The sequence below is a fragment of the Piliocolobus tephrosceles genome, chromosome 8 (genome assembly GCF_002776525.5).
Source record: "Piliocolobus tephrosceles isolate RC106 chromosome 8, ASM277652v3, whole genome shotgun sequence".
NCBI classification, from domain to species: Eukaryota; Metazoa; Chordata; class Mammalia; order Primates; family Cercopithecidae; genus Piliocolobus; species Piliocolobus tephrosceles.
Window position 1 is genome coordinate 38,881,806 of NC_045441.1, and position 19,050 is coordinate 38,900,855.

The 19,050-nt window shown below is 46.4% G+C and overlaps 1 protein-coding gene across 12 annotated transcripts in view; it reads right to left on the reverse strand.

The window, feature by feature from the left end:
- DDC (dopa decarboxylase) overlaps window positions 1-19,050 on the reverse strand; it is a 105,191-nt gene that overhangs the window by 70,750 nt on the left and 15,391 nt on the right. For 5 of the 12 annotated variants that reach the window (XM_023232038.1, XM_023232035.1, XM_023232032.1 and 2 more), the window contains exons 2-4: window positions 13,730-13,958; window positions 9,764-9,877; window positions 7,753-7,872 (exon numbers count right to left, since the gene is read on the reverse strand). In XM_023232038.1, coding sequence (XP_023087806.1) covers window positions 7,753-7,872; window positions 9,764-9,877; window positions 13,730-13,930 — 435 coding nt within the window. In that variant the 5' untranslated portion in view covers window positions 13,931-13,958. Of the gene's footprint in view, window positions 1-7,752; window positions 7,873-9,763; window positions 9,878-13,729; window positions 13,959-19,050 lie in introns of those variants that run through there. The other 7 variants (XM_031936016.1, XM_031936015.1, XM_031936013.1 and 4 more) reach the window with 4 other exon arrangements.

Sequence of the window (19,050 nt, forward strand, 5' to 3'; positions counted from 1 at the left end):
GGTAGTCCCAGCTACTCAAGAGGCTGAGGTGGGAGGATGACTTGAGCTTGGGAGGAGAAGGTTACAGTGAGCCACAATTGCAATACTGCACTCCAGCCTGGGTGACAGAGTGAGACCCAGTCTAAAAAAATAAATAAATAAAAAGAAGGGGAAATTTGGCCCCCAGAGATGTGTGTGCACAGAGGGAAGACCACGTGAGGACACAGGGAGAAGGTGGCCATCTGCAAGCCCAGGAGAGAGGCCCCAGGAGAACCAACCCTGTGGACACTTTGATTTTGGACTTGCAGCCTTCAGGACTATGAGAAAAGAAATTCTTCGATCTACCCAGTCTGTGGTATTTTGTTAGAGCACCCCTGGCAAACTAATGGATTCAGTGCCTGCTATGTTATCCCATTTAAGTCATAAAATAATCCCATGTTTGTGTTTTAACATCTTTAGGTGGGGAAACAGATGCGCAGAGAGGTTCAATAACTTGCCCCAAATCAGCAGCTCGGTAGGGCATGGTTAGGAGTGAGCCCACGCCTGCCCTTTCTAGGGTGCCATGAGCCTAGAAAGATAGGGGCGGTGAGCACCTTCCCTCTTAAGTAAGTCCTAGGAGAAACCCATCTACCGACCAATATGAAAGGACATGAGAAAGGGCAAATAAAAGAAGGTAGATTCTTGTTGACTCTGAAAAGGTTTATAACATGATAGGTTTTTACAGAGAAATATATAATAGTTAAGTAGAAATGCTAACCTCTCTTCTTAACATTTGATGCTGTCTTCATTGACCTTGCTTTCTCATTTTGATTTTGCCATGACACTACTTTTACTTATTCTTTTGAGCCAACCCACATCCTTTGGAGAGACAGTAATACTGAAAGATAAATACATTTATTCATGTTTCTGTAGCACTAATGGATGGGTTCAAATATACAGATACATGCTTCTCTTAATTCAGCATCTAAAATGGGTACTTTATTTCCCTCAGGCTATATTTTCATGAGCAATGATTTTAGACATTGTTTTAGGCCAGGTTTACAAACCTGGCCAGAGGAGAGAGAAGTGGGGAAAACAATATTGGCTGGCAAAGCTAAATCAGCCATCCCAGGAAACCCAGGCACCCTGAGAGCAGGCACTGTACCTTACTTACACTTGTCCCATGCACCCCATCATTCCTCCTCCTGATTTCCTCCCATCCCCCATCTGTGCCCACACACATTTTGTTTGTCATGTCCCACCCGTTCTCATTGAAAATGTAACATGAAAACCCTAGTGGAAGGCACGGTTCCCTGTTCTCATGCTTGACAAGCAGGCGTGACTGCCGCTTCCCCAGCTAAATTCTACCCTCTGCTTGAAGCCTTGGAACACAGGTGTTCATTCTCTGAACATTCTAATGAAATGAGTCACCATGAATCACCTGAATACCTGAATCACCATGATAACTCATTATGGCTTTTTTCTGGGGGAGAATGGGGGAGCTTAGTTCATGTCCTAAGAGAAAATTCACCTTCTTAAGTCAACAAAACGATTTTTTAAAAGCCTGAAGGAGCAAATCATCAGTAGCACATCTAGAACCACACCGCCCTGATGCCACCAGGGTGGCCTGGTGGCCTCAAGCATGATGTCGGGTGGAGCTCTCTGCGCTTTGCTGGCAACAGATCTTCGCGGAGAGAAGCACAGGGAGGGTGACGTGTGGTACAGAGCAGGAATGATGGCTCTGTGCGATAGCAGCAGACAAAGGTTGCCATGGCAAGCCTGCTCGAGAGGCAGGAGGGGATGCTGGTGAGGTCTGACGCTTCCGGCTGCTGATGCCGTGAGCAGAAATGTCCTTTCGTCTTCTGGTTTTTTCAAAGCAAAAAATTGGCTTTTCTTCCACAAGAGCTTTCAAACCCAATTAAGAGACCATTTTCGCAGCCCACGTTTGTCCAGCCTCAGAACGACAATTTGTCATTTGACTCAGACACCCATCACTGCGCTGACGCCCACAGCTGTGATTACAGCTCTGAGGGGATCGATAACGCAGGCTGGCTCACAGGCTGTCACCAGGCTCCTGTGCTCTTTGGGGCCTCACCAATTACAGACAATCAGCCTTGTCTGCTGGGAAGGGTGAGCTTCCGGTGGCAAACACAGATTACATTTCTTGCTTTCATCCAGAAAAAAACTGAGTGGATTGGGCTCACAGGAAGATTATGTTAAAGCGGGGGCTGAGAAATACCAGGAATATTCCTACCCAAATGCTAAGAACTTGTACGGTCTCTCAAAAACGAGATTGTCTTTAATGAAATGAAAATGCAGCCCATAGTAGCATGCACATCTCTGGACACCAACCCAAGGCTACGGTCAGGGATGAACAGTGATAACTCTGGTTGTCTTTCCTACTAGCCTTTGCTTTAATTCGCTTTTGCTGCTATGCATGTTCTACTAACTTTCTGGGCCTCAATATCATCATCCATGAAAAAGATTGTCCATAATGCAATCAATCTTCATAAAATTTTGAGGATGAAGGCAACAACACAAAGCGCAAGACATAGCCTAAAACATAGCCAAGCTCATAATTGCTATTCAATGAAAAGTAGCTATTATTATAATAGACACACCTTATATTATGGGGGATTGATAAGATTTTCTTGAGGGGTATATAATTAGAGAAATCACTTTGGGCTGCTGAAAAAAATTGAATATGAAACTGTTTTTGTTATAAAATACAATGAGCTAGAAATGCTTCAATTTTTGTTTTGTTCCATTTTGATTTAGTGGGGAGTGTGAATGTTAAACAATGAACACAGCCAGGAGAGCCCCAGGAGGAAGCTGATCATCTTGGAAGATTGTTGCACTTCATCCTAAAGGGTGTCCTCCAAAAGTTTTTATAAGAATAAAAAATTTGATGCAACACAAATATTTTAGGTATTATTTATATAGATTGTGATGCGTCATAGAAAATCATGGAGTATACTTTTTTCAAAGAATATTTAAATAGTGGGAAATGCTCACAATAAAATGATAAGGAAAGCACCATGTGGAAAATCCATACGTGTTGTATCATTTCAATTTTGTTTGTGTACATATATTCACATGTAGATACTGAAATAACATAAGGAATATGACAAGAAAGCTCCTGTGTCTTTTTGTTTTTACCATGTATGTCCAGTGTCTAGGTGGAAAGGGGACAATCTGTTTTTTCTTTTTTTCTTTTGAGGCAGGGTCTCACTCTGTCACCCAGACTGGAGTGCAGTGCGAGATCTCAGCTACCTCAACCTCCACCTTCTGGGTTCAAATGATTCTCCTGCCTCAGCCTCCAAGTAGCTAGGATTACAGGCACATGCCACCACACTCGGCTAATTTTTGTATTTTTAGTAGAGATGTGGTTTCACCATGTTGGCCAGGCTGGTCTTAAACTGCTGACCTCAAATGATCCACCTGCCTCGGCTTCCCAAAGTGTTGGGATTACAGGCGTGAGCCACTGCACCAGGTCCATAATCACATAATCATGTGGAGAAAACCATGAAAAGCTTCCCAAAAATATAGAAGATGACAAAAAAGGGAAATATCAAAAGAAAGAGAGAAATCATGGAAGAGGTACCCAATATGTGGAAAATGGAAGCCCCTGAAAAAGAGTGACATAGCCCACAATAACTAACATACAGTAGAAGAAAAATATCTGCACTGCATAAAGCTGAGTCTTGCAAGGATCAGCAGGGCTCACCAAATGCTAGGGAGGGTCAAAATGAGGGGAACAGACTGGGTGCAGTGGCTCACTGCTGGGTCTGTCCTGCAGACCCTGGCCAATAGATGAAATGAGTGCTCAGACACAGGTATGCAGTTAAGAGCAGTTAGGTGACTGCCTGGCTCTAGTGGCCAGAGAGCAGCCCCGAGAAGCTGGAGAAGCTTGCTTTTATTGAGTATAAGCACAATTCTGAAAACCTGGAGCAAAAAACAACCTGTAGATAATTAACATGTATTGTTCCCTTTTCAGGGAGTCACGTGTGAGGATGTTCCAAGGTCAGTTCCTGGACAACTTCTAACAAACAAGCTTGACCAAGATAAATTCCTCTACACACCCTTGTACCTACTCCTTGCCCTCTGCCTCAGGGCTATAGAACAGCTGCTTCCGCTATTCTCCCCTGGAGCTTTGCAGAAACTTCTGATCTTTCAGAAGTCCTGCTCCTTTTCCTCATAGTTTCTCCCACCACTCTGACTGATCTCCTACAGCTCACGCCTATAATCCTAGCACTTTGGGAGGCCGAGGTGGGTGAATCACCTGAGGTCAGGAGTTTGAGACCAGCCTGGCAAAATGGCAAAACCCCGTCTCTACTACAAATACAAAAATTATCCAGGCATGGTGGTGGGCACCTGTAATCCCAGCTTCTTGGGAGGCTGAGACAGGAGAATCGCTTGAACCAGAAGACAGAAGTTGCAGTGAGCCGAGATAGTGCCACTGCACTCCAGCCTGGGTGACAAGAATGAGACTTCGTCTAAAAACAAAACAAAACAAAACAAAACAAAGAAAAAAATGAGGGGAACAAATGGAAAAGAAATGGAAAAGTAGATCTTGGCCCATGTATAAAACTAAAAGAAAAAGTAAGTCGGCCACCAACATCCAGGCCTCTTGTAAAGGGTTAGACTATGCATGCCCTTGCCTGGAATCAAAGCCACGCCCTCTCGCGTGGCTGTCCCACTGGGTCCCTGACTGCTGCTGCCCTCGGTTCCCTGGAGAATCAGGACTGATGTTCCAGAGGCTAGAAAGCCATCTGGCCCTCACCAAGGCAAAGTGCAGCTGACAGAGCATCGGCTGAGGGCAGTGTGCAGTAGCTCCCTCCCCTCGCTGGAAGGGCACTTATGACAGCCTAACTTTGCTGTGATCTTGGCCAAGGAGGCTTCTTCAGCTGCATACCCACTGACAAGAAGAAAATTGTGCTGGGTCTGAAGCAAGTTGCATTTGCCGAATCATTGCTGAGTCATTGTTGCTGCTACGTAGAATGGTATAGTTCACAGCAACGTACTGAAGCTTTGCTTACAACATAGCTGACGTTTTTTCTTTTTTTTTTTTTTTTTTTTTTTTTTTTTTTTTTTTTTTTTTTTGAGATGGAGTTTCCCTCTTGTCACCCAGGCTGGAGTACAATGGCGAGGTCTTGGCTCACTGCAAACTCTGCCTCCCAGGTTCAAGCAATTCTCCTCCCAAGTAGCTGGGATTACAGGCGCCCGCCACCATGCCCGGATAATTTTTATATTTTTAGTAGAGACAGGGTTTCACCATTTTGGCCAGGCTGGTCTCAGACTCCTGACCTCAAGTGATCTGCCTGCCTTGGCCTCCCAAAGTGCTGGCATTACAACGTAAGCCACTGTGCCTGACGTTTCATTTTCATCAGCTTCTCATTTAATATCACTTATGTCTGATGGAAAGTGAGATAACCAAAGAATGCGAAGGAGGAGCACATGGAGGGATGGCTCTGAGCCTGGCCACAGAGCCTGTGGGTCACAGAGAAGGCAGTCATCAGTCTCGGCATGTGACCTGTTCAGGGATCTCGGTGTCATCCGGATGAATTAGCGTTCATATTTTTTGGCCCAGAGTCTAGGAATAGGCATTATAAGCAAGTTCCCGGCATGACTCTGAAGCACACTGGATGTGGTAGGCAGATTAATGCATCCTCATTCCCAGAGATTCCAGGTCTTGGTCCCCAGAATCTGTGACTGTTTACCTTCCAAGGAAAAGGTGACTTTGCTGATGTGATTAAGTTAAGAACCTTGACTTGAGAGATTATCTCAGATTGTCTGGATGGACCCAATCCAGTCACATGTGTCCTTACAAGTGGAGACCCACTTTCTTATCTTATATGTGGTTAGAAGGAGATGTGACCATGAAAGTGTGAAAGAAAAATAAATCTTGGGATCCCAAAATCACTAAGCCAAAGGGGAAAGTCAAGCTGGGAACTGCTTAGGCCAAACCTGCCTCCCATTCTATTCCTAAAAGAGATAGCTACTAAGATAAAAAGCTACACGCCTCCCTCACAAGGAATTGCTCTTGGATGAAGGACAGACAGAACTCAAAGTCACCCCTCTGCCCACTGAGATAGCTGCACATCTGATTGCCTCCTTTGGAAAGGCTAATCAGAAACTCAAAAGAATTCAACTGGTCGTCTCTTATCTACCTATGATACGAAAGCCCCCTTTGTGCTTCGAATTGTCCCACCTTTCCAGACCAAACCAATGTACATCTTACATCTCATGTCCCCCTCAAATGTATAAAACCAAGCTGTGCCCAACCACCTTGGGCACATGTCAGGATTTCTTGAGGCTGTGTCATGGGCACGCATCCTTCACTTTGGCAAAATAAACTCTCTAAGTTGATTGAGACCCATCTCAGATATTTGGGGTTTACAAAAGAAAGGTCAGAAAGATAGGACACAGCTGGCTTTGAAAATGGAAATGGGGCTGTGAGCCAAGGAATTTTGGAAGCCTCTAGAAGTCAGAAAAGGCAAGGAAACAGATTCGCCCCTGAAGCCTCCAAGGTGTCAACTTCGGTTTTAGCCCAGTAAGACCCAGGTCAGACTTCTGACATACAGGACTGTAAGATAATCAGTTTGTCTTGTTTTGAGCCATTAAATTTGTCACAACATCAATAGAAACAAATACATAAAATTATCAGTCTTGTTGCACATTCTCAGGACTGGAAGTGGGGAGACTTGCTAGTTTCACGTGGCCACACTGGCCATGTGCTTTGCACAAAGGTGTTCTTCACTATGTACCTCACTGTTCTCACCCACTGAATGGGCCTTCACCAATTCTCAGAGCCTTGTGGAAGACAATATCTGAAAAGGAAGCCCCTTTTTCCCAAAGTTAATAATGATTCCCTAATGAGATTGTCATCTACTTGACATGAGAAAAATGATTAAGGGAGAGTACTGGGTTCAACATAGTTCATGCTAGGAGGTTTTTTTTTTTTTTTTTCTTTTTTAAATGCATCAAGTCCAAGTCATCCCAGTGCCATTTGTCCTGCAACCCCAGCAGAATAGAAATTCCATCATGATTGTCTTTTGTCTATCTTGTTTCCTGGTGTAAGCTCTGACACACAGTCACTGTCAACAGATACATGTTACAGGAAGAGAATGAATTAAGTTGCTGCACAGAAGCAGCAGCATCTTTAAGTTAATGATTGGTTCAAAGACAAGTAGCATTTATAGCCTCTGAAGCCTGGTCACAGCTACCACCGGTGCTGTCTTCCAAGGAAGATCACAGGCTCTGAGCCACACAGATACAGGGTCTATAACTTACCAGCTGGGAGCCATGGGGCAAGCTACCTAATGTCCTGGGTCCCAGTTTCCTCCCCTGTAAAATGGGCTATTAAAATGTTTCTTCACTTGTAAAGGGGGGTTTTAAAATTCATAGTGTTGTTGTGAGAATTAAATGAGTTAATGCCTGGAAAATGCTTAGGCATTGTAGCCGGCGATGGGGAGCCCCACACAAATGGTAGTCGCTGTAGTTGTTATTTCCATGCACCTGCTGTTAAATAGCTGCTGTGCTATCTACCATAGCTTTAGGCCTGAGAACTGAGTGCCCTGCCCTGGGGAAGCAGGTGAAAGACAGCACTGGGATCCTAATCCAGATCCTGCCAATCCCAAGACCAGCGATTTCCTAAGAGCTCAGTTTTGTTTATTCTCCAGGAGAAATTTGAGGACCTAACAAGAAGCATGAGCGCCTCTTTCCCCACCTGCAGCTATGGTCCTGTGCAGAGCCCATGCATCCCAAAAGTGGCCCTCCCAGCTCCCACCTTACCTGGATCACTCCTCCCCCTTCTCCGGCTTTTTCAGTCAAAAATGCCTTTGGCAGCTCCAGCATCTTCCCGAGCCAGTCCATCATCACAGTTTCCAGCTCTGTGCATGCTGGGCTTGCTGCCTGCGGTTGGGGGAGGGAAGGGATTAACCAAGGGCCAGGCATTGCAGAATTTGGGAAGCAGCAGTAACAAGGGGGGATTTAGTCTTCCATTAAAGCCCAGATTAAAGTCACCCAATCTCAGATGCGATTCAAAGGCCTGAAGCCTGCTTGACCTAGACTCATGCAAGGAGAGTGATTGGGAAGGCACACACGGGCCACCATAATGAACCTTACTCCACTGAGCCTCACTGCATGGGCACTGCGGGCTTGCTAGTATATTCATTTGTTCATTTACAGAAGGGTCCAGAAAGCCCACTGGTGGACTCTCCTCCATAGTCACAAGTGAAGGGAATGAGGAAGTGGGCGCCAGGCAGCTGTCACCCTCTGGGCATCCTGAGAAGCCATTGATCTTGTCTTTTAAACTCCCAGTGACTCTTCTCTTTGAACTCTCCCCTGTCTCTGAACAGGCTGGTCTTGGACTTCATCCAAAGGCGAATTGAGCCTCCACCTTCATAAAAGTCTCCAACATAAGGGATCCAAGGTGCTCTTGTGCCTAGATGTGCACAGCAGCATCCTGATACGTCACCAGTAAGATCTAAGTTAGAAGAGTGCATTCTCCCTTCTGGTCAGCCCCATCCTGCTGGGTTCTACCTGAGCCTGGCCAAGCCCAGCTCTACCAGGAGCCTATGCTCTCTGCTAGGGACCAGGTATCAGGCAACGCAGCCTGACAGACAGTGAGGCACCCCCTTCAAGGCCTGAGGGCAATCAGACTGTCCCAGAATGAGCAGATAGAGATGGATGACAAGTACCTCTGCAGGGACAGAATGGATTTGGACCAGCACAGCTAAATGAAATCTGCTACAGTATCCAGTGATAGAAAATGCTCTTTAGGAGAGGGTGTGCTCAGCCCAGGCCACACTGGCTGGCCTAGGCCAGCCCTGATGGGCTCTTCAGCCCTGCCTGTGGGGCCCATGATGCCTGTTCACCCGGCAACTTCCAGAGCCCCAGCCCAAAGAAGAGCAAGCGCCAGGCTGGTGAAGCAGAGGTGGCTCAGCTGGGCCCTATGGCACAGTGCTGCAAATTCCTAATTGACAGCTCCTTGACGCATCACAGCATGCCACATAGACCAATGCCCAGAAGTCCACCTGGCTCCAAGACACAGACAAGATGAGCACTCTGCACCCCGAAGGCCAAGGACAGCCCCTGGCTTTTGAGGAACTCTGCAGGGTGCAACGCCCTCAGACACTGGCCATCAGCAGGCAGCTCTACCTCCCAGCTCTCTGCATTTGGGAGGAAGGCATCTTTCCTGTAATCTGTGCCTGGAGCAGACAGCCATGGGTAGAGCCAGCCCTGCCTGCCGTTCTTCTGAATAGGCACTTTTTTAGGCATTTGGCCTCCAGATAGGGCGGGACTGGTGGTGTGCAGGCAGGAGCTAGGCCCTTTTCCAGAGTGCCCCTGCTCCAAGGCTCTGGGCACATCTGATGGGCTGGTTGGAGCCTCTCCCCGAGCAGCAGCCGGGCAGAGAACAGATGGAATGAGACAGGGGCAGTAGTGGTTTTCAAGCTTTGGAGGATATAGAAATTCTCTGAGCTGCTTGGGGGAAATGCAGATTCCCAGGCTGGAGCTGCAGAAACTCTGGGCCCCAGACCATGATGTTAGTTCATACCAAGTGCTTCCAACACAGCCTGCGCACAATGCGCTTTGAGTTGTTGAGACTTTCTCTATTCTGGATCACTGCTCCCTCAGAGGCTCCCTCTCTGGGCTGAATCCTTTCTCCTCCCTGCAACAGTGGCCTGTCTGCCCACAGACGGCACTGCCATCTGCTCAGGTCCTATGTGCAAAGGTACCGTGTCCCCACCCCGGGATCCCACCATAGCCAGGACCCCTTCCCCAGGTGCATCCGGACACTCACCCAGGAGAAGCCGATGCAGCCAATGGCCCCGCACAACATGTCCGCGAGCATGGCCGGGTATGAGCTGGCCGTGGGGAAGTAGGCGAAGAAGTAGGGGCTGTGCCAGTGCGTCACCTACATGGGAGGACGGAGCAGCTGCTCAGAAGTGAGGAAAGCCAGGCCTCAAGAGAGCAGAGAACCCAGGTACCTCAGTGGCCCCCAGCTGCCAGATGCAGCCAGATCCAGAGTTAGGTGAGTGCAGTTCCCCAAATGTCAGCCATCCCAGTACCTTCCTCCATTATTTAGGAGCATTTACACATCACCTTACTGTCCCCACTCCCTTTCAACCAGCTCCCTTTTTCATACTGGAATGTATTTGCTAGCTCAGAAGGAAAAGTTCTAGCTCCAAAATAAAGTGGAAAATCCTTATACTTTTCCGTAACAAAAGAAGTCTCAAAAAACCACACTGTGCTTCAAGTTCTTGCCCTGGTGCTCTTGTCAGTGAAGGCGCTGCCCCAAGGCTGATCTCTTTGTGCCAAAAACTTAGTTTTCCTAAAACTACTCTAAAAACTAAAGTCTCCATAAAAACCAGAAACAAAAACCAAGAGCCTGATTTTCAAGGTTTCTTCAGTCAAGCCACAGACATGCATCTGGTCTTCCAGCTGCCCCTGGCTCTTCTAGAGGAGCCGAGGCCTTCCCTCCAGCCAAGCGACTGATCACCCAGCAGATGTCTCGCCTCTGCTGTCCCTCAGCCTGGCCACTGTCCCTTGCCATTTGCCCTGGCTAGGGGCATCCCACCGTTCTCCAGCCCATAAGGTGAACATCTGCCACACCCTGGGTGAGGCACAGAGGAAAAGCTCATGTGGGCCTGGGAGGAGATCCATAAGAGGCAGTGACAGCTCCATGTGGTATGCTTGGGGGCAGGGGGTTCTGGGATCCAGGAGGTGAGGGTTGTGGTGGACACCCAGGCAGGGAGCCTCTCTGGGCTGGGAAGGTCTAGCAATGTAACAAGGTGCCAGCCTCAAACATCTCAGAGTCTGGGAGGACGATCGGGGAGGACAGAGAAGGGGCAGGTGTAGCCTAGTCTTTGCATCTTTAATTTGTTTCTGCCAACGCAGTACCTGCCCTGAAGGAACAGAATAAAGTGCTAAAGCCCTCAGGACAACCCTCAGCCCCTGTGCAGGGAGAAGGTACAGAGACTGCCATTCAGACCCCTCTCAGGCTGTGACCACGTGCTGGTGTCTGACAGACGTTGCCCTGTTCCCCGTTGTCTCCTGCTAGTGCTCCATGTCCATCCTGCCTGTGGGAACAGCATGGTGTTGGGAGCACCCCTGGACTGCAAGTCCAGCAGGAACCCTGATTTACTGGGTTACCCCAGACAACTAACTGCACCTCTCTGGGCCCTGTCATCCCCTCAGATAAAATGAAAGCATGTGCTCTGGTGCTTCCTCCAGGCCTGGCTCAGAATCCCAGCTACTGAAGATACGCTCTATTGGGCTTGGCTGCTCTGCTCTGAATGTGAGTATCCGCGCACCATTTGTGTCAAAATCCTAACCCCCAAAGTGACGGTATTAAGAGACGGCATCTTTGGGAGGTGATTAGGGCATGAGGGTGGGGTCGCCTTAATAAGATTAGTGCCCCCCCACAATGGGATTAGTACCCTCATAAGAAAAGGCAGAGAGCTGGCTACCTCTCGGTTATGTGAGTACACACTGGGAAGATGGCTGTCTGTAAACCAGGAAGAGAGCCCTCACCTGAACCTAATATCTTGATCTCAGACTTCCTGTCTCTAGAACTGTGAGAAATTAATGTTGTTTAAGCCTCCCAGTCTACGTCCTTTGTTATAGCAGTCCAAGCTAAGATATCTGTAAGATATCTCTTACAGTCTGGGAAGAGATGCAAACATTTCCTTCTCAATAGCACTCATCGTTAAATATATGTTGTCTAAGATGTAGCATGAGCAACCCCCTGATTGTGAAGGCAGCCAACTGAGAGAGCGCACCAAGAACTAGGAGTGTTCAGCAAGGTTTATTTAACAACCACAGCCACCCCAGGTCTGCCAGGGCTTGGGGAGTGGTGGAGAGAGGGAGCTAGCACAGTTTAGGCTTGGGGGCTCAGGAGGGGGAGGTTGGTGATGAAGCCGAGAGACCGAGAGGAGCTGCACGGGTTGTGATGCCTTCAGCACAGCAGGTCCAGGCCTACAACACTGTTAGGGGCTGAAAAAAATGCTTAAATTTCTTCTACAATCAGGAGGAAAAAAAAAAAAGGTGAACTTTCAGGTTAAAGAAAAAAAATCTATGTTAATATATTCATCTTTATGCCAATGCATTTGTAAAGCATAATTTTCCATATTTCTAGGGAGGAAGGAGCTGACAAAGACAAATTGCCCAGGGCCCAGAAGAGTAAGAGCAGCCCTGCGCCTGACTCCCCCCTCAGCACCTGGAGGGCCCGTGTGCCTTTGTCTCTCTCGCCTCCCTGTGGCCCCTGGGCTGGAAAAGGACAGAAGCAATTCTTGATTAGGGACAGATGTGTGCTCTTCTGCTTCACTGTCCACAGCAACTTTTGAGATGGCTGGTCCTGCACTTGCCCGGCTCACGGCCCAAGAGCTCACCTGATTTCCTGCGATCACACAGCCAGCAGCTGGTGGGCTGCAGCTTCCACCCAGGCGCCCTGCCCAACGCCTGTGCATTTCCCAACTCAGCTCCGCACAGTGAATACCCCCATAGAAGGAAGCAGAAAGACTTCAAATCCTCCCCCAGTCTCCTGTACTCCCCACTGCCTGACATTTAGCCACACCTCTCCTGAAGGGTTTTATGCTGAACAGCTTAGTGTATTTGCACAATTTCTAGCAAGAACCTGAATCCCGTTCTTTGCTCAAAGCATACATGCCAAGTGAGAATCCCCTGGAAGAAGAAATGTGAGCAGTGGGGTGAGAATGGCGCTCAGTTACTGAGAAACTGGTCCATGAGGTCCAGGGCCTGAGGCCTAGCCTCGTCCCATGATCAGTGTCCTATAACCTTGGCTGACTGTCTACCTTCCCAGGGCCTTGGCATTCTGTCTGAATTGAGGGAGTGGGTCTTGATGGGCCCAGACCCCTCTTCTATGAAAATCACATGTCGTTGTTCATGGGCCTTATAACCACAGACATGCTGGATAGTGGCAGTGATCAGCCAGTGGAGCCCATGGAGATTTTCCCCGCCTGGACTCTGCACATTGTTGCATGGAAGGGCAGGTCTGGCCACCCTCATAAACATTCCTGATCTAGAAACTGGCCAGGCTGCAACTCCCACCTGGACCCTGACTAGGCCAGAGCCACTTTAACCAACAGGCTTTTAGGTGAACTCCTTGGCAGAGAAAATCTACTGTGGAAGCATAAAGCTGAAGGGAAGTTTCTCTGAGCTCCAGCACTGCTGCCCTGTGAGTGAGCATCAGAGACAGTGACCAGTCCCGTTGATTTCTGCCCTCTGTGTACCCCAGGCCTACTGGCTTCAGAGAAAGAGGGCTGGCTTGGTGGGCAGTACCATGCTGCCCACTCTCAAATAAACTAAATAAAACGTTTCTTCCACCCTATTGCTAAAACTCAAAGATGGTGGAAGTGTGCTTTATTTAGGGCAATGGACTTATCTGAAAGCAGCCACCAGGGTCTTGCTTCCTAATGTATATGAGGACATGCTCTATGTACCAGGTGTCTCTGGGCAGGGACTGAGTCTCAGGGAACCTGGGGTAAAGAGCCTCACTGCCCTTGGAGTCCGCAGAATTTGAGTTGTAATCCTGGCTTCATCATGTACTAGCTGTCTGACCTGAGGTGGACTACCTAACTTCTCTGAGCCTCAGTTTCCTCAGTAGTAAAATAGAAATGACAAAAGTTTCTCTCCAATCTGACTGCCTTAGGGATTCCTTGAAATAACGCATGTGAATTGCTCAGAGCCCAGTAGGTGCTATGTGAGTGCTAGCCCTCCTATTTTGTGAACCTGGGTACACACTTACCCCTGGCATGATTATCTTCTCAATGTCGTTGATGATGTCCTCAAATGTGTCTGGCTCCTGGGGGGCAGAGTCAGGGATCAGCGGCCGCAGGTACCCAGGCTCCACGTCAGGGTAGACCTGGCGTCCCTCAATGCCTTCCATGTAGTTGGCCACGTAATCCACCATCTCCTTCCCTCTCCTTCGGAATTCACTTGTGTTCATGGTGCCTGGGTTCTGTCAGAGGTGAAAACTGCAGAAAGAAAATGATTCGTTGAGCAAACTTTGTAACTTCTGAACTGGAAGGTGGGGATTCCAAGCAAGCCGTGGGTAGGGCCATCTGGGCAGTGACTGCATACCCTGGAGGCCACTTGGATCCCAAGTAAGGAGCACTTTCCCTCCATGTCTATAGGAGATAGAAATGGCACTGGATTTGGGACTGAGGCAAAAGCTGCTTCTCCTCTTCACCAGCTATTCAACTGGGAACAACACAGTGTCTCTTTATTTCAATAGACTAGAAGCACACATTTATTTTCATGATCAGTTCCAACTTTAATGACAAATACTGGTCGAAATCCTGCCTCTGCCCCTTACCTGCATTTGAAAGAGACAAGCTTGCCCCTTAGAGCCCCTCTCCTCATCTGGGAAATGAAAACTGTGATGCTGACCTCTCAGGAGGGCATGAAGGCACAGTCACACAACGTACACAAGCCTCAGCTCAGAGCCTGGGGCAAAATGCCCCCTCAGAGTGAGTCTTCTTCCCTCCTCTTGATTCTGTCACAGATGGAACTGCACCTTTATGCACCATCTGCTTTTCAAAACTAATGCTCTCCTCCCTCCTTGCGTAAGTAACATGCAGGCAATTCTCACTATTGCTGGTAGCTGTATTCTATCTACAACAGTTGCCATGGCTATGAACTCTGAATTAGTGAATACTGAACCATTTCTTCTAGGGGAAATACAGTTTCCTGAAGAGCGATCCCAATATTTTTTGTCAACAATCAATACATAAACTTTTTATGTTTTTAAAGGACACTTTATTTAATATATGTTGATTCATTAACACTGGCCTCACAGCCAACAGCACTGTAACTCCTGTCTGGGGAAGCTTCTCTAACACACGTATTTTCTCCATAAGGCACGTCTTGTGCATAGGATGGCTAGACAGCACTTCTGCACCACATTTGGGAGTCATTTTAGACAGCAAAATCACCACCAAGAAGAAGAACATAAAAATGTGAAGGATGTGGCACTAAATAGATGGAGAGAAGGACACATGATTACATTATGAGAGCTGAAGCAAGAAGGCACCGCATCCCCTTGTTCAACTTCAGCTGGAACATGTGCATCGGACAAGCACATTCTCCACCACGCTACACATATGTACGTCCCTGAATGGTCTCAAAAGCACCATGAGTACTCATGTTTATTGAAATTAGGGGTTGCTAATGAATTTTAGCAAGTAGGAGAATTTGCATATGTGGAATCTGTAAATAAGAATGAATTGTATTTCAAAATCGGACAGTGAACAACATGAAGAAAAAGATAAGCTTAGAATCCCACCACCCAAAATTCTGGCACGTGTCCTTTTAGAATTTTGTTTTGATTTTATTTATTTATTTATTTATTTTGAGATGGAGTTTCACTCTTGTTGCCCAGGCTGAAGTGCAATGGCGCGATCTTGGCTCACTGCAACCTCCACCTCCTGGGTTCAAGTGATTCTCCTGCCTCAGCGTCCCGAGTAGCTGGGATTATAAGCGCCCACCACCACGCCTAGCTAATTTTTGTATTTTTAGTAGAGACGGGGTTTCACCACGTTGGCCAAGCTGGTCTCGAACTCCTGACCTCAGATGATTTGCCCACCTTGGCCTCTCAAAGTACTGGGATTATAGGCGTAAGCCACCGCTCCCAGCCTCTAGAATATTTTCTATTTGTGAGAGACAATTGCATGTTAGCCAAGGGATGCATTTTCAAATCTTTTCCATACTCCAAAGTTTTGTAGATGAGGAAATGAAAGCTCAGAGAGGCAATGTGACGTGCCCAAGATCACATGACCAGTAATTGCAGAAATAGGATTCAAATTTACAAGCTGGCTCCAGGACAAATTTAAGACAAATTTTCCCATGGGAGTTAAGTGCTTAGGAATACTCTAAATTCACTGTTATTAGCAAAGGTGACGACTTTAATAACAGCTTCCGGGTCCTTCTCTATTTTCCCCATTGTCCATGCTGGGATTTTTGACGATTTTTGTGAGGTTACAGGTGGTAAAGAAAAATTGTTCACCAGTCACTTGTTAAAAGTGACAAGACAGATTTTACTCAAGACCACTGCAATAGGGATAGAATGTTGCAAAAGGTGAGGGACTGAACTCAATTCCAAAAACAACAGGGGCACATAGGGACTTACAGCCAATGGGCAGGTGAGAGGGTCCACGGGTGGAAAATTACTAAGAGGAACTTGGGTAAGTATCAAGGATGGAGAGGAAAAAGGAACTCTGGATTAGATACCAAAAGTGGAAACACATGAGTTTGATTGGACATCATGGGTGTGCTCAGCAGGCCAAAGGGAAGACTTGGCTAAGCTCTTCCCTCTTGGGCCAGAGGAGCTTGCTGAAGTTTGGTCAAGGTCCTTTGACAAAAGTAAACTTGCTTGAATGTGCTTTTCCTTCCATTGACATTCTCTCTCACATTTTTACTTCCGTGTTCTCTGTTAAATAAACAATTATAGCAATTTTTATGTTATTTTAAGGCTTATTAGATCCAGCCCCCATATTAAAGCTATTGTTTAAGGATGCATTTCTCAACTAGTGAGTGCCCAAGTGGCAGTGATTGAGATGTAAGATTAGACTCTAAATTATAGCAACAGTGAATGCCGAACTAACAAGCATGAGAAAAACCACAATGACTGTCTGAAGTTCTGTTGCACCTTTGTGCTTCTTAAGCCAATGACAAGGTAGTGTCCTGTTCACCAGCAAAATATCATGGCCGCATGCTAAAGCATCCAGCTTACAATTCCTTGGGGCCTGCAGGCTTTGAAATTAGAAGTACAACTCCAGTGAGCACACAAACACTTAGAAAAATAGCCTTATTTCTGATGTGGAAAATGTTTTAGTGGTCTGAATTGAAGATCAAACCAGCCACAACACTTTCTTAAGCCAAAGCCCATTCCAGAGTAAGGTCTTAACTGTCTTCAATTCTATGAAGACTGAGAGAGGTAAAAAAAAGTTGCAGACAAAATGCCTGATGTTAGCAGAGTTTGGTTCATGAGGTTTATGGAAAGAAGCTGCCTCCATTACTTAGAAGTGCAAGGTAAAACAGCAAGAGCCAGTGGAGAAGCTGCAGCAAGTTATCCAGAAGATCCAGCAAAGATAATCCATGAAGATTGCTACAGTAAACCATAGGCTTTCAATGTGGACAACATAGGCTGGGCACGGTGGCTCATACCTGTAATCCCAGCACTTTGGGAGGCCGAGGCAGGCAGATCCCCAGGTCAGGAGATCGAGACCATCCTGGCTAACACGGTGAAACCCAGTCTCCACTAAAAATACAAAAAATTAGCCGGGCATGGTGGGGGGCACCTGTAGTTCCAGCTATTTGGGAGGCTGAGGCAGGAGAATGGTGTGAACTCGGGAGGTGGAGCTTGCAGTAAGCAGAGATCACGCCACTGCACTCCAGCCCAGGTGACAGAGTGAGACTCCATCTCAAAAAAAAAAAAACAACAATGTAGACAAGATAGACTTACATAGACTTCTATCAGAAGAAGACGCCCTCTAGGGCTTTCATAGCCAGAGAGGAGAAGTCAATGCCTGGCTTCAAAGCTTCAAAGCACAGGCTGACTCTCAAAGGGGATAATACAGTTGGTGACTTTAAGTTGCAGCCAGTGATTACTTACCATTCTGAAAATCCTAGGGCCCTTAAAAACTATGCCATATCTACTCTTCCTGTGCTTTATAAATGGAACAACAAAGCCTGGATGATAGCACATCTGTTTGCAGTATGGTTTACTGAATATTTGAAGACCATTGTTGAGACCTACTTCTCAGAAGGAAAGATTCCTTTCAAAAATATTACCGCTCATTGACAATGCACCTGGTCACTCCAGAGTGAGATGTACAAGGAGATTAATGTTTTCACTCCTGCTAACACAGCATCCACTCTACAGTCCATTGATCAAAGAGTAATTTTGACTTTCAAGTCTTATTAAGAAATGCGTTTCATAAGGCTACATCTGCCATAGATAGTGATTCCTCTGATGAACTTCAGCAAAGTAAATTGAAAACCTTTTGGAAAGAATTTACTATTCTAGATGCCATTAAGAACATTTGTGATTCATAGAAAGAGGTCACAATATTAACATTAACAGGAGTTTGGAAGAAGTTGATTCCAATCCTCACAGATAACTTCAAGGTTCAAAATTTCAGTGGAAGAAGTCGCTGAAGATATGGTGGAAATAGAAAGAGAACTAGAATTTTAAGTGGAGCCTGAAGATGTGACTGAATTGCTGCAATCTCATGATAAAATTGGACAGATTAGTTGCTTCTTATGGATGAGCAAAGACAGTAGTTTCTTGAGATAGCATCTATTCTTGTTGAAGAGGCTGTGAGTATTGTTGAAACAACAGCAAAGGATTTAGAATATTACATAAACTGAGTTGCTAAAGCAGCAGCAAGATTTAAGAGAACTGACTCCAATTTTGAAAGAAGTTCTACTGGGGGTAAAATGCTATCAAACAGCATCACATGCTACAGAGGCATTCTTCATGAAAGGAAGAGTTGATCGATGCAGGAAAATTCATTATTGCTTTGTTTTAAGGAATTGCCACAGCTACTATAACTTTCAGGTACCACCACCCTGACCAGTCAGCAGCCATCAACATGGTGCCAAGACCCTCCACTAGCAAAAAGATTACGTTTGCTGAAGGATCAGATGATCATTAGCATTTTTAGCAATAAATTATTTTTAAATTATGGTATAGACTTTTTACATATTATGTTATTGCACACTTAATAGACTACAGTATAGTGTAAACAGAACTTTTGTATATACTGGAGAGTCAAAAAATTCATGCGAGTCACTTTATGGTGGTCACCTGGAAATGAATTTGCAATATTTCTGAGCTGTGAACACCGAAAACTGGAGACAGGTCTCAGTTAATTTTATTTTGCCAAGGTTGAGGACACACCCCTGACACAGCCTCAGGAAGTCCTGACGACATGTGCCCGATGTGGTCAGGGCACAGCTTGGTTTTATACATTTTAGGGAGACATGAGACATCAATCAGTTTGTAAGAAATACATTAGTTCCGTCCAGAAAGGCGGAGACAGCGCAAAGCAAGGCCCTCCCGCT